The following is a 12,444-nucleotide window of genomic DNA, read 5'->3' as shown; positions in this document are numbered from 1 at the left end:
GTAATAGACGTTATGACATTCACAAAAGGAAAAGGGTTGAGCAAACTATTTTCATGTTTTCTGAAACTGGTTCTTCTACATCATACATAAATGAAGTCTGGTAATACAAAAACTGTACCCCTGAATCTTTACAGATGAACCTATTTATCTACAAATTACATGGGTGTGCGCACTCGCGTGCATGCATACACACACACACACACACACACACACACACACACACACACACACACGCACGCACCTCAAGAGAAACCAGAGACCTCATGCCCTCAGGCAGGCACAGACACAAATGATGATCCCCACTTGTCAGACCAACTGTACCGTTATTTCCTTGTATTTCACTCCAGCCCAAAGGGCTGGATCGGGAAACAGACACCTGATAGCTGCTGTTTCCATGGTTGAAATATTTGTGAAGTTAGCACATAATCTGAAAGCAGAAGCTAATAAATTACAGAGTGCTAATTGGAGCTGGAGCAGAGCTGTCAATCATCTTACTCTAAACACAGAAAGACCCTCACTGCCTAAAAAGGCAAGGCAGCCTCCCAGGACTCAGGGTTGTTTCCAGCCATGACCTCCAAGCCCTGCATTCAGACAGAGCATACTGACAACACAGGGTACTCTGGAGCCAAGTTCACTTTCCCATAGACACACTTCCCGTTCAAAAAGAGTCAAATGCCTTTGCTGAGAAACTTGTTTTTAAATTTTATATCTTTAGAGTTACATACACACATGTGCACACATAGATAATTGACAAGAATATCCATTACTTTGGTAAAGCATAGTACTATGTATTTGAATTTTTTCACGAAGGAAAACTAACTCAAATCAAACAAAAACTAGCATTTTCACAGGAGAATCATTTTTTCCTCAGATCACAGCATTTCTGCGAATTTTTTCCATGTGCTTGTTAGAAGCTAGCTTCGGTTAGCTAAGATGTACAAACAAATGTCCTCTCTTTGCTAGAATTCTGTCCTTTACCCTGAACAGCAGCTGCATGTTTCCTGTTTTGTTTTGTTTTCATGGTCTCTTAGGAGACACTAGTTTCAATAGATTTTTCTCAATCCATTCTCTCTTCTTAAAATTTTTGTTTCATTCATTTTACTTTACATGTGGATGTTTTGTGTTGCATGCGTGCAGGCTCAACATGCGTGTGCCCAGGGAGGTCAGGTGGATCCCATGGAACTAGAGTCATGGGTGCTTGTGAGCCACCCTGCATGTACTAGGATCCAAACCCGGGTCCTCTGTAAGAGCAGTAAGTGCTCTTAACCACTGAGTCATTTTTCTAGCCCATTCTTCTCATGATTATTTCTACCTCCTTTCAAAAAACACATAAATGTGTGTGTATGTGTATATATATATATATGTGTGTGTGTATATATATATATATATATATATATGTAAAATTACCCTTACACAAAATCAATTGATGTGAAAGGTACACTGATTTCAGAAAACAAAACTAGTATTTGATTTCTTACCAATAATTGTGTGGCTCGATAACCTAGTTACTAATTAGCAAATTTATGTTGGAGTTTATATTCTATACTCTATGTGTTTACTAATAGGAAATGTTTCCATTGACGTTAGCTTCCTTAGAATACTTCAAGAGAGGAAAAAGCCAAGGCTCTTAAACATCTAAGCCAACACTTTGTAGAAATAACACTTATGACAAAAGTGTCACAAACTCAGTTCTCACACAGCAGCCTTTGGCTGCCTCTTTAGACCGGCTTTATTGGCCCAGTGCCAAAGATGGCAATCCGGAGAAGCAGGATGAAAAAAATCCAAAGACTTTGAGTTGCGGCTCCTTATTTTGTTTGGTGTAGTCTCGTTTCTCTTCATGCCTACATTTTTCTCTCTATGTAATCATCTCGAGAAAGCGCAGGGGTATTTTCACCCCAGTATCACAGGACTCATTTCCTCCACTGTGGCGGCTGTCTTGTGGAATTCCTTGGCATCTTTGCAAACACTACCTAAGAGGTGCTTTGTTGTTATGAGTCTCCTTGGCTTTCTTGTTGAAATCCCGCTTTTACGTCAACACTCAGAATGATATTGGTAGACAAATTTGGGTGAGAAACAGAGAACAGAGTGTATGTATGATTTGTTCTTCCTTGTTCAAGGGTGTCATTTTTTTTTCTTTTTTCCTTTTTTTAAAATTTAAATTAGAACCAAGCTTGTTTTACATGTCAATCCCAGCTCCCTCTCCCTCTCTTCCTCCCCTACCCCACACCAACCCCCCTATCCCATCCCCTTTCTTCTCCCCAGGGAGGGTGAGGTCTTCCACGGGGGATTTTCAAAGTCTGTCATATCATTTAGAGCAGGGCCCAGCCCTCCCCCGTGTGTCTAGGCTGAGAGAGTGTCCCTTCACTTGTCTTAAGGGTGTCTTTTAAAAGCACATTCTTCACTCAGAGTTTTTTAATGTAGACAAGATCAGGAAAATGGATCCACACCCTGGGGTGATGGTAGGAGTAGCTATAAGCTATCTTCTAGTTTTCAGGAGGATATAAACTCACCATCCAATAGTTGAAATTATATTCAATTAGAATTATCTAGAAAAAAACTCATTCACAATTTTATACTTAACAATATTAATTTATTTAGCAGATGAGCATAAGTGATAACCCTTTTTCTCAATGCATTGAAAATGTGGGGTTGGTCATTGAGCACTTAAAGAACCATGAAAAAAATTTTAAATTCACCAGGGAGTATTGGCATCTCTCTCTCTCTCTCTCTCTCTCTCTCTCTCTCTCTCTCTCTCTCCATGAGAAATGAAATGTAATAAAAGCAAAAAGGAAAAAAAGAACAAAGAACAAGATCCCACAGTGGTGACACACCACTGCGCCACCGGTTAGTGTAGATGCTCAGTCTTAGGAGACTCACAGGGTACACGAGTTCCAGCCCTGCCGCCCTGAAGGGCAGCAGCACACGGAGGAGAGGACATGCTTTTTAACCATCAACGCCACAGTATTTACATTTTGTGGGATTTGGACGGCCATGCAATTTATTTATTTATTTATTTATTTATTTATTTATTTATTTATTTTTGGTTTTTTTCAAGGCCATGTAATTTTTGCCACCCCCTTAATCAGAAGGATTTCTAACTTGAACTCAGTTACACACACATTATTACTATTCTAACTAGAATAAACTCTAAAGGTAACGGTGAGAAACCCCCATAGGACTGGAGATGTGGCTCAGTTGGTAGGGTGCTTGCCTGGCATAGATTAGCTCTGGGTTCCATTCCCAGCACTATGTAAGGGTGTGGTGGAACACATACATGCAATTTCTGAACTTGGAAGATGGAGACAAGATGATCAGAAGTAAGCACAAGAAAACAGAAAATGCTTTGCACATGATCTGGTTTTCCAGTGCTGTCTGGCCCCTTGTGGCCTGCAGAATCCTGCAGAAGCTCTGAGATGCTACCATCTCCTTGTATTTGGCAGGCTATAAATTCACCATCAGATGTTATTACAGGCTATAATCCATAGCTCAGAAATGGCCAGACTACCAGAACATAGCTGTTATGGCTGGCTGCTGTCCCCGAAGAGAGGAGACCTCAGAAGGGCTCTGTGAGCTCCCACCGTATTAAAGAAAAAGAACCTCACGGTTCACTTATCCAAAGGCTGTTGCAAAGGTTTAAGTCCCCCTCCCCGCACCCCTGCAAAGCTTGTCCCATCCTAGACCACAGTGAGCAACCACACCTTTGCAGGAATTCCTGTCAATCATCTTTCTGTCTGTTTGGCACTTAAATAATGACATCGTTTCTAACTCAGGATTGAGGAGGCTGCCACAGCCCTATGGTCTTCTCACTCATGCTTGACTCCTGACTTTTTTTTTTTAAACCCTAAACTTGATGCTACCACCCTGAACACGTACCATCAACTATTGCAGAAAATCGTTGCAGTAAAATATTTTATTTAACTATGTATGAACAAATTTTAAAATCCCGCTTGACCTGAGATTTGGAAGACAAGCTAAAAAAAGGAAAATCTGGAAGTCTGCTTTGGGAAAGAGAACCCTCTTATTCAAAGGAGCCGGGAGAGCCTGTCACACTTGGAAGGGGCCAAATAGTAAATGTCATTTTGTCATACATGTGCGTAGCCCCTCAGTCTGTGTCTCCCACTCAAAGATGTCACACGGAAGTATCTCCCCTTGTCACATCTTTGTTCTTCCTTCTCTCGGGGACCACTCCCGTTTATATAACACAGGCTACAATATTTCCTGTCTTTAAAAAGCCAAAATAACACACACAAGAAAACTTTATTATCTCTCACCCTGTACCAAAATCATTTCCAAATGGATCAAAGCCCCCTAATAGAAGACTCGAAACTGCCAGAGGAAACATAGGGAAACCACTTCTGAAAAGGACTCTAATGGTTCCGGAAATAATACGGAGGATTGACAGAGGAGAGTGCAGGAGATTAAAAGGCTCCTGCCTAGCTAGAGCAACCATCACCCGAGGGAGAAGAGAGGTGGCAGAATGACAGAAAATCTTCCCATCTACCGTCTGACAGGGACAAATATCTAGAATTTATATAGATTGACAAACGTTGAGCAATAAAATCCAAATTATCTAATCAATAAATAGCCAAACAAACTGGACATCGAGTCCTCAGAAGAAGAAATGTCCAATAAATAATTGAAAAAAAAAGTTTATCCTTATGCATCAGGGAAATGTATGTTAAAACAGCTTCAAGGTAGGCATAGAAACACATACCTTTAATCCCCAGAAGTTGGGAGGTGGAGGAAAGAAGGTCAGGAATGTGAGCCTGTCCTTTTTTAAAAGGTTATTTTATTTTATTTTATGAGTGCATTCTGCCTGCATGCCTGGTGCCAAGGGAGGTCAGAAGAGAGCATCAGATCCCCAGGAACCAGAGTTACAGATGGTTGTGAACCACCACGTGTATGCTTGGAACTAATCCAGGTCCTCTGCAGGAACAACAAGTGTTTTCAACCACTGAGTTAAGTAAGACCAGCCTTCTCTCTAGACCCAAATCCCACCTTAACAACAACAAACAAAGAAACAAAAACCCAAGTATGTAGCGAATCCATTTCACCACAGTCTCCAACAAGAAGCTGGGATGTGGATAAAGAGAAGCCATTGCACACTGAGAAAGTAAACTTGCAAACTTATGTAGCCAGTACAGAAATCAGTATGGAGGACCTACAGAAACATACAAGTAGAACAAGCAAATGTTGCAGTAGTAACTTTCAGGTGTGCAAGAACACAGCTGAGCACCACATGCCAGAGACACATTCATTACCACACTGCTCATGATGGCTAACGTATGGTACCAGTCTAGATGCTCACCAGCACAAAACGAAAATACGGAATATATAAACTCATTAGAGTTTCATTCAGCTGTGTAAAGATGTGAAGTAATGCCATTTGCAGGAAAGTGAATGGAGGTGGATGGAAATCATCGTGTTAAATGAAAGATGCAGAAAGACATACACACTCTGTCCTCTCGCATACGGACTGCCCCCCTCAATAAATAAATAATATAAAACTGTTACAGATATGAAGTTGTCAAGTAATAAAAAAAATTAGAAATAAGTCCTCTCATTTCTAGAGAGAGAGAAATCAAAGTAGAGATGGAAATACAAGGCAGAAAGGAAACATCTGCATAGGGTTGGCACAGTACACACTGGGTAGTCCAGCCATGGCTGTCTGCATGCCGGAGGGGTTGAGGACCTCACTGGAGTCCATTCTGCAAGGACAGATGCCTCAGCATCCCCACCCTGGTATTGCAGGCCTGGGGATTCCTAGAGACCTGCTAGTCTTCAGACCACGTTGGAAAGCTAAAGAAGCTGCAGTCTGGTGCCAGTGAAGAGTAACAGAGCAGTAGAGTAGATGCACTTGCCAGCGGGGAGAAAAGGCGGGCAGGCAAAGGCAGCCCTGCTTTTCCCTCAGACACTTTTTATCTAGGCCCCCCCACCAGAAGGCACTCACTAAGGGAGGGGTCCTCCCCCTACAGTTAATCCCTCCAAGAAATACTGTCATAGGTCTGCCCAGAGGCACGTCTCCTTAGTCGATCTCCAAACCCATGAAGCTGGCAATCGAGATTAACCATCAAGGTATCTAAGGGGAGACAGGTGAAGAGACAGGAAATTATTGCAGTATAGATGTAGGGTTATGCGTGAAATAAGAAGGGAGTGAGAGGGAGTGTGCTGGAGGGTGGGGTGGGTGTGGCCGATGAGATGGCTTAGCAGGCAAAAGCACTTGATGCTGAGCCTGACAACCTGAGACTGATTCCTGAACCCACAAGTTGGCCTCTGACCTTCACACATGTGCTTCGTGGCATGTGCATATCCGCACATGTACATGTGAATATAGATGACAGATAGATGACATATAAATAGAAGATGATAAATAGGTAATTTAATGAGAACGCTGTACATGAAACTGTCAAATAGTAAAAGTCATTTTAGAAATAAATGCTCTGACATGTACTTATCAATCTGTATATCCTGCTAAGTTGTATTTTTCAGGCTGGAGAGATGGCTCAGCGCTTAAGAGTACTTGGCTGCTCTTCCAGAGGGCCGGAGTTCAATTCCCAGCACCTACATGGTAATTCACAACCTGTAACTCTAGTTTCAGGAGATCCAAATGAAGAACCCTATTCAATAGACTTCCACTAATTAGAGATGTTAAATACTTACTGATGTATTATGCCATAGAGTCAATGTACTTTTTAAAACATTTCATTGTCTTTTATGGACAAGTCACTTTGCTTCTCCAAAATCATGCTCATAGGGGCCCCATGGCTCCTGATGGCCAAGTAGAGCCATCTGGTTGCCCTCACTACAAGCCTGCATCACACCCATGCGTATTAGCATCCCCAACTCTGGGAACTTGTCTCCTGCCATTAACTGAGGTCTGCACATGCGGCTGACTACTGAGCTTCTTAGTGATCTTGGTAGGTACCGACTGGTAAATTAATGGACTCCGGGAAGCCTTCTGACTTCACACAAGGTGCCCATTCCAGCACCCCCCTTCCCTCAAGCCTTTGTTCCTTCTTCCTTCCTGCAGGGCATAGTACTGGCTCCCATTGGCTCCAGACTAAGGCCAGACATGTGGCTCATCTCCGTGAATCTTTATCCAGGCCATAAAATTCATGTTCAGTTCATGAAAAATCTCACCCAATAAATGAATTTTTGCTTGTTCAGTCTTACCTTCACTGAGTAGCATTAGAACACAATCCTAACACAATTCTCTACCAAATCCTTGCATGGCTTAGGTCCTGGAACCCTGACTAGGGGCAACAAAGGAATGAAAAAAAAAATAGATGCACAGACACATGATCAAAAGGCTGGGATTGGGTAGTGTGGGCTCTCTGATGGAAAAGCGGCAACACCCAGGAGACTCAGCGTGTTTCTTAAACATGGCTGAACAGGGGGATGACATTACTGCATACAGCTGACCAAAAAAGCACAGCTACTGCGTACAGATAAACAAGGGTGCAGGGTTTATTATATAGAGCTACACAAGGAGCCAGGCCTAGCATATGCAGCAGAACAAGGAGGCAGTTTAGCTACTCTCAGTAGGAGCAATCACTGTAGCACAGGAGTCTTCAGGCAGCAAAGATCTGGAGGGGAGAACTCTGGTGGACATTTTCAGCACACAAGGTCAATGCCCACACACAGACCAGAGGGAGGCTTTGCCTTCCTTCTAAGTTTCACCTCCCACTAACAGGGAAAGGCTTTGCAAGGCCCATGGGTCCGAGACACTGGGCTCTTTGACATGGCTATATCTATGTTAACAGTGGGCATTAACTCTGGACTTCACATGCTGCCTACAATCCCCCAGCTCCTGGCAGCACATGTTGTTAACCCTTAGAATGCCCTTCTTCAGATGCAGCATACTCTGCATCAAGTTCTGCCTGCATTCAACTGCAATGCTTCACCTGGTAGTCAGGTGATCAGGTAGCGGGGAAGGAACTGGCCCTTCCTTATCTTCTCCTAAAAGGACTGTGATATTACTTTATGGAGAGGTGGGACACTGACACATTCTGAGGGACCTGAAGGGTCTGATAAGCTAAATTTGGAGAGGGAGTGTCCTCAAAATGTCTTTGTCCTTTGTTTTACGATTTTCCCCATCAGTCCTCCCTTCCCCGAGTTTCTGACATCTGGAGCCTGTAACACTATGGAATGCTGTGTTCACTCCTCGACTGTTTGTGTTTTTCTTTACTTATTGCACCACAATCACTGTAGATATAAAAATAGGCGCACGTGAAGGAACAGATCTAGAGGACAGTGTACATGTGAACATGGATTGAAGCGTTAAAGAGCACCTAACAATATTATATGCACGCCTCATTTTATATGTGCTAAAATAAGAACCTGAACAGATATACCCCAAATATATATCTGCAATCATGTTTAGAGGGTATGTTTTACCTTATCCAGTCTTCTAATTGAACACAATAACTCCTGGGGAGAGTGGCACAGATCGTTGGGTTCAGGCGCCATGTATTCCTGACTAACTTCAAAAAGAAAGCTAACACAGGAGTGTTAAAGAGAAGCCAGGAGCTTATCCGAGACCAAGAGGGTCATTCCGAGGACTTGAGACTGTGCGAAAGCTGAGGATGAAGATATGAGCTCTCCTCCTTCCTATGTTTACCATTGCTTCAGGGGTTTCTAGAACGCCTCATGTACATCTAATGTGATTATCAAAGCAGCCCATGCCAACTAACTTAACACATTGATTTCGGTCTCCAAAGACAACTCAGGCTTCAAAGGCTTCTTAGGAGTCCTTGGTTTTACACTAATTTTCTGATGTCGCTATTTGATCTGCGGACCAGGACTTGTTCTGAAATGTGCCCAGCAACATACTAAACATGAAGCATACCCAACAACAGACTAAACATGAATACCTGTACAACAGCATACTAAACATGGATGCTTACTTTTCCTGACAAAATATGCAGTGGAATAAAAATGCCGCCCTATGTTCAGGACAATTGTGATTTATTGGTGTAGGTAATATATAGAAAATGAATGGAAATACACATGGTTACTGACATGAGACGTAAAGACAAAGACAGCAGACGCTCTGAGATGGAAGTGGTGATGGAATTAGGAGTTGGCTTTCCCAGTAAAGAGGAACATGAGCTTAGGAAGTCACAGGCAAGAAAGCCGGGGATGAGTCAGCCGTGGAGAGTGGCTGCCTCCTGAAAATCCTAAGTAAAACTTTTGTTTTTATGACACTTATTTGTAGAGGTCACAAGAAAACTTCCAGGAGTGGGTTGTTTCCTTCCAGCATGTGGAAGAACTCAGGTCTTCAAGCTTGGTGGCAGTAATCACCTTAAGTCATCTCACCAGCCCTGAATAGAGCATTTTAATTAGAATTATAACAATATATATATGTGTATATATATATATATATATATATATATATGTTTTGTTTAGGTAAACTCTTGTTCAGTTGACAAGGCTAAACTATACGTGTGGGGTGTGTGTGTGTGTGATACTAGAAATAGAACAAGAGCATCATTCATGCTAGTCAAATGCCCTCCACTGAGCAGTATCTGTCACTTTCCCCAAACCATCTTTACATTTACTTTAGTCTTCACTGTAGCATGAAAATCACAAGTCAGCGGCTAGAGAGTAGAGTCAGCAATTAGGAGAGCTGACTGCTCCTCCAGAGGACCCAGGTTCATTCCCATCACCCACCCACAGCTCACAGCTCTCTGTAACCCCAGTTCCAGGAGATCCAACACTCCCTTCAGGCCTCTGAAGGCACCAAGCACATATGTGGTACACATCCATACACTCGGGCAAACACACACGCAAACTAAAAACTATATATGAAATCTTTCTTTAATCTCAAGATCATTTTTATACCACCCGAGGCCCACAGAATGTTCAGCTTTGAGATTCGGAGGTTTCCATGGTCCTGTTTTCACTATGCCTATAGGTGTTCATCCGAGTTTCCAAAAATACAGACTATTTTACAGTGGTGGTTAAAGAGAACATTTTAATGGAATAACAGTGTGCCCAATGATTTCTGGTGACGCAGGGGTGGCCCACTCCTGTATGTGTTTCGAATTGTTTCCTGAATCCCCTTAAAGGTAATCTGCAGCACAGGTGGACATTAACAGACTCCCACCCACCCATCCCCACCCCCATTCAGGTCCTTGAATGGACCCATTCCTGATGCTAACTATTTGGCAAAGATATTTTTGCTGCATCCCAGACAGCAAAACAGGCAGAGGTCTAAAGTAAATGGCTGTTTTCTTCCCAGACTTAGGAATTGTCCTGGGATTTCCAAACTCACAAAGGTTTTTCTCGTAATCACTGAAGGTTGGGCCACGGGTAAAGAGGATGTTGTGGCTGAACTCAAATGGCTCTTGGAACCAAGATCAGAACTCAGGAACTTCGCTGTGTCAGTTCAAAGCCATGGACCACCACCGCACGTTTATTCTTTTCTGCAAGTAACTTAACATGGCACTTATCTCAGGGCTGTATTTTCTATGAGATGCTGTCAATCAGACACATCCCCATGTCCACTGTGAGTGAGACAGGCATAGTTCAAGCCTTCAGACCTGCCAGGAGAGCAGGAAGCCCCTTGTGGCTCTTGGCAGAAATCTTTGTCTGCATGTGGCTGCTTCTCATCTTTCTTCAGACCACCGGACAAAGATTCCTTAGGGGTTAGGGAAACCTCCGGGTCTTCCTCTTGGCTACATTTTGTGGCAAGTACCATATAGTTTAATCCTTCTTGGTTCTTGGTTTCCATCAGTGCAACTGGCATAGCGTCATCCGAATTCAAAGCAACCATTTTATCATCTTCACCTGTGAACAAATATGGAAGTTATTGGCAGTGTCCACCTCACATCTTTTGTTTGTAATTAATGCTGTATAAGGACTCAGACAACTTTGGCTTTCTGTTGTTGCTTAGCAGACTTCAATGAGGACAGCTAAATGCTAGAGGACAAAAGTAAATGGGGCATGCTTCCTGTCCTTTAGTCTACGGCACTCTGGAAAAGTAGGCATATCACTGCAGGTGGTAAAGGACTGTATAAAATGCCAAGATACCCCAGAACTCAGAGACTCTATCTATTTAAACATGTAGAATAGGTCACTGCCTTATGATCGAGGTTAGAAACCCTAGGAAGCTCTCCTTGTCTAGAATAGCCTTTGACTTTCAATATACTTTATCATATAATTTACTATCTACCTTTAAAAGTTTATTCCTTTGTATTTGGTAATTTATCTACTTGTTTTCAAAATATATTTTTCTTCTCTCTCTCTCTCTCTCTCTCTCTCTCTCTCTCTCTCTCTCTCTTTTAAAGACATGGCCCTGCTTTATAAACCAGATCAGCCATGAACTGGAAGTGAACCTCCTGCATCAGCCTCCCAAGTGCTGGGATCTCCAGGTGTATACCATCATGCCAGGTTACTGGTTGCTTACTGAGATAAAAGACGTACAGCCCACCAGACGTAAGGCACATTACTGGTTATCTATAATGCAGAGTCATTGCTCTTCAGAGTTTGCATTCTGATGGAAACAGATGGCAGTAAACTGATAGATCCTACATCACGTGACAGTAGTTGCTGTGGAAAGCAACGGGCAGTGCTTCTCAACCGTCCTAATGCTGTGACCCTTTAATACAGTTCCTCATGCTGCGGTGACCCCAACCATAAAATTATTTTTATCGCTACTTCATGACTTTAATTTTGCTACTGTTATGAATTACAATGTAAATATCTGATGTGCAGACAGTCTTAGGTGACCCCTGTGAGAGGGATATTAGAACCACAAAGGAGTCACAACCCACAGATTGAGAAGAGCTGGCCTAGAGAATAACAGCATGAAGTCACAGAGTATGCCAGAAAGAGGTAAAACGCTAGCAGAAATGCAAATCAAGTGAGAGGACTTCCCATGTAGCGCTTTCGTTTTTAGTTTTTGTTCAACACGGTGCAGGAGTTTGAACCTAGGGCCTCAATCACCCTACCCAAGTCATCCACCACTGTAAGTTTTGGGGATAAAGTTACCCTGAGTTTCCCAGGCAAGACTTGAACCCACAACCCTCCTGCCTTGCCCCCCCCCCCAACTGCGGAGGTAACAGAACTGTGGCACGAGGCCTGCCTCCTCCTTTAGCCCTCTGTAGGCTCAGCTGTGCGGCTACTCTCACCAAAAGGAGAGGGAAGAAGGCCTCTGGGCAGGAGTGTACTAGATGAAGTAACAGCAGGAAGTCAGTGCAGGGGTTGGGTCCAGCAGCGCACACACGGAGACAATGCAAACCTGGCCGGGCTGGGTGACAAGGTTGAAGGACGATGACATGAAGTACCTTAATGATTATTATGATTACTGTCCAAGTTTGCCCTTAGAGAGCCCTTGTTGGACACTGAGCAATGCACTGATTGGCAGTCATGCATTAACTCATTTCCTTCTGATTAATTAGGTACTGCCGTTGTCTGCACTAAACAGGCCAGGCAGATGAG

At 43.0% G+C, this 12,444-nt stretch overlaps 1 protein-coding gene across 1 annotated transcript in view; it reads right to left on the bottom strand.

Annotated features, from left to right (window-relative positions):
• Positions 1-10,123: 10,123 nt before the first annotated feature.
• The window catches only part of Ros1 (ROS proto-oncogene 1, receptor tyrosine kinase), a 100,343-nt gene continuing 98,022 nt past the window's right edge, over positions 10,124-12,444 (bottom strand). Inside the window, exon 44 of the mRNA XM_051175318.1 lies at positions 10,124-10,791. Within this exon, the coding sequence (XP_051031275.1) occupies positions 10,484-10,791 (308 nt within the window). The 3' untranslated portion in view covers positions 10,124-10,483. The remainder of the gene's footprint in view (positions 10,792-12,444) is intronic.

This window comes from Phodopus roborovskii, unplaced genomic scaffold (assembly GCF_943737965.1).
Source record: "Phodopus roborovskii unplaced genomic scaffold, PHOROB, whole genome shotgun sequence".
Taxonomy (NCBI): Eukaryota; Metazoa; Chordata; class Mammalia; order Rodentia; family Cricetidae; genus Phodopus; species Phodopus roborovskii.
This window is presented reverse-complemented; position numbering and strand designations above follow the sequence as displayed.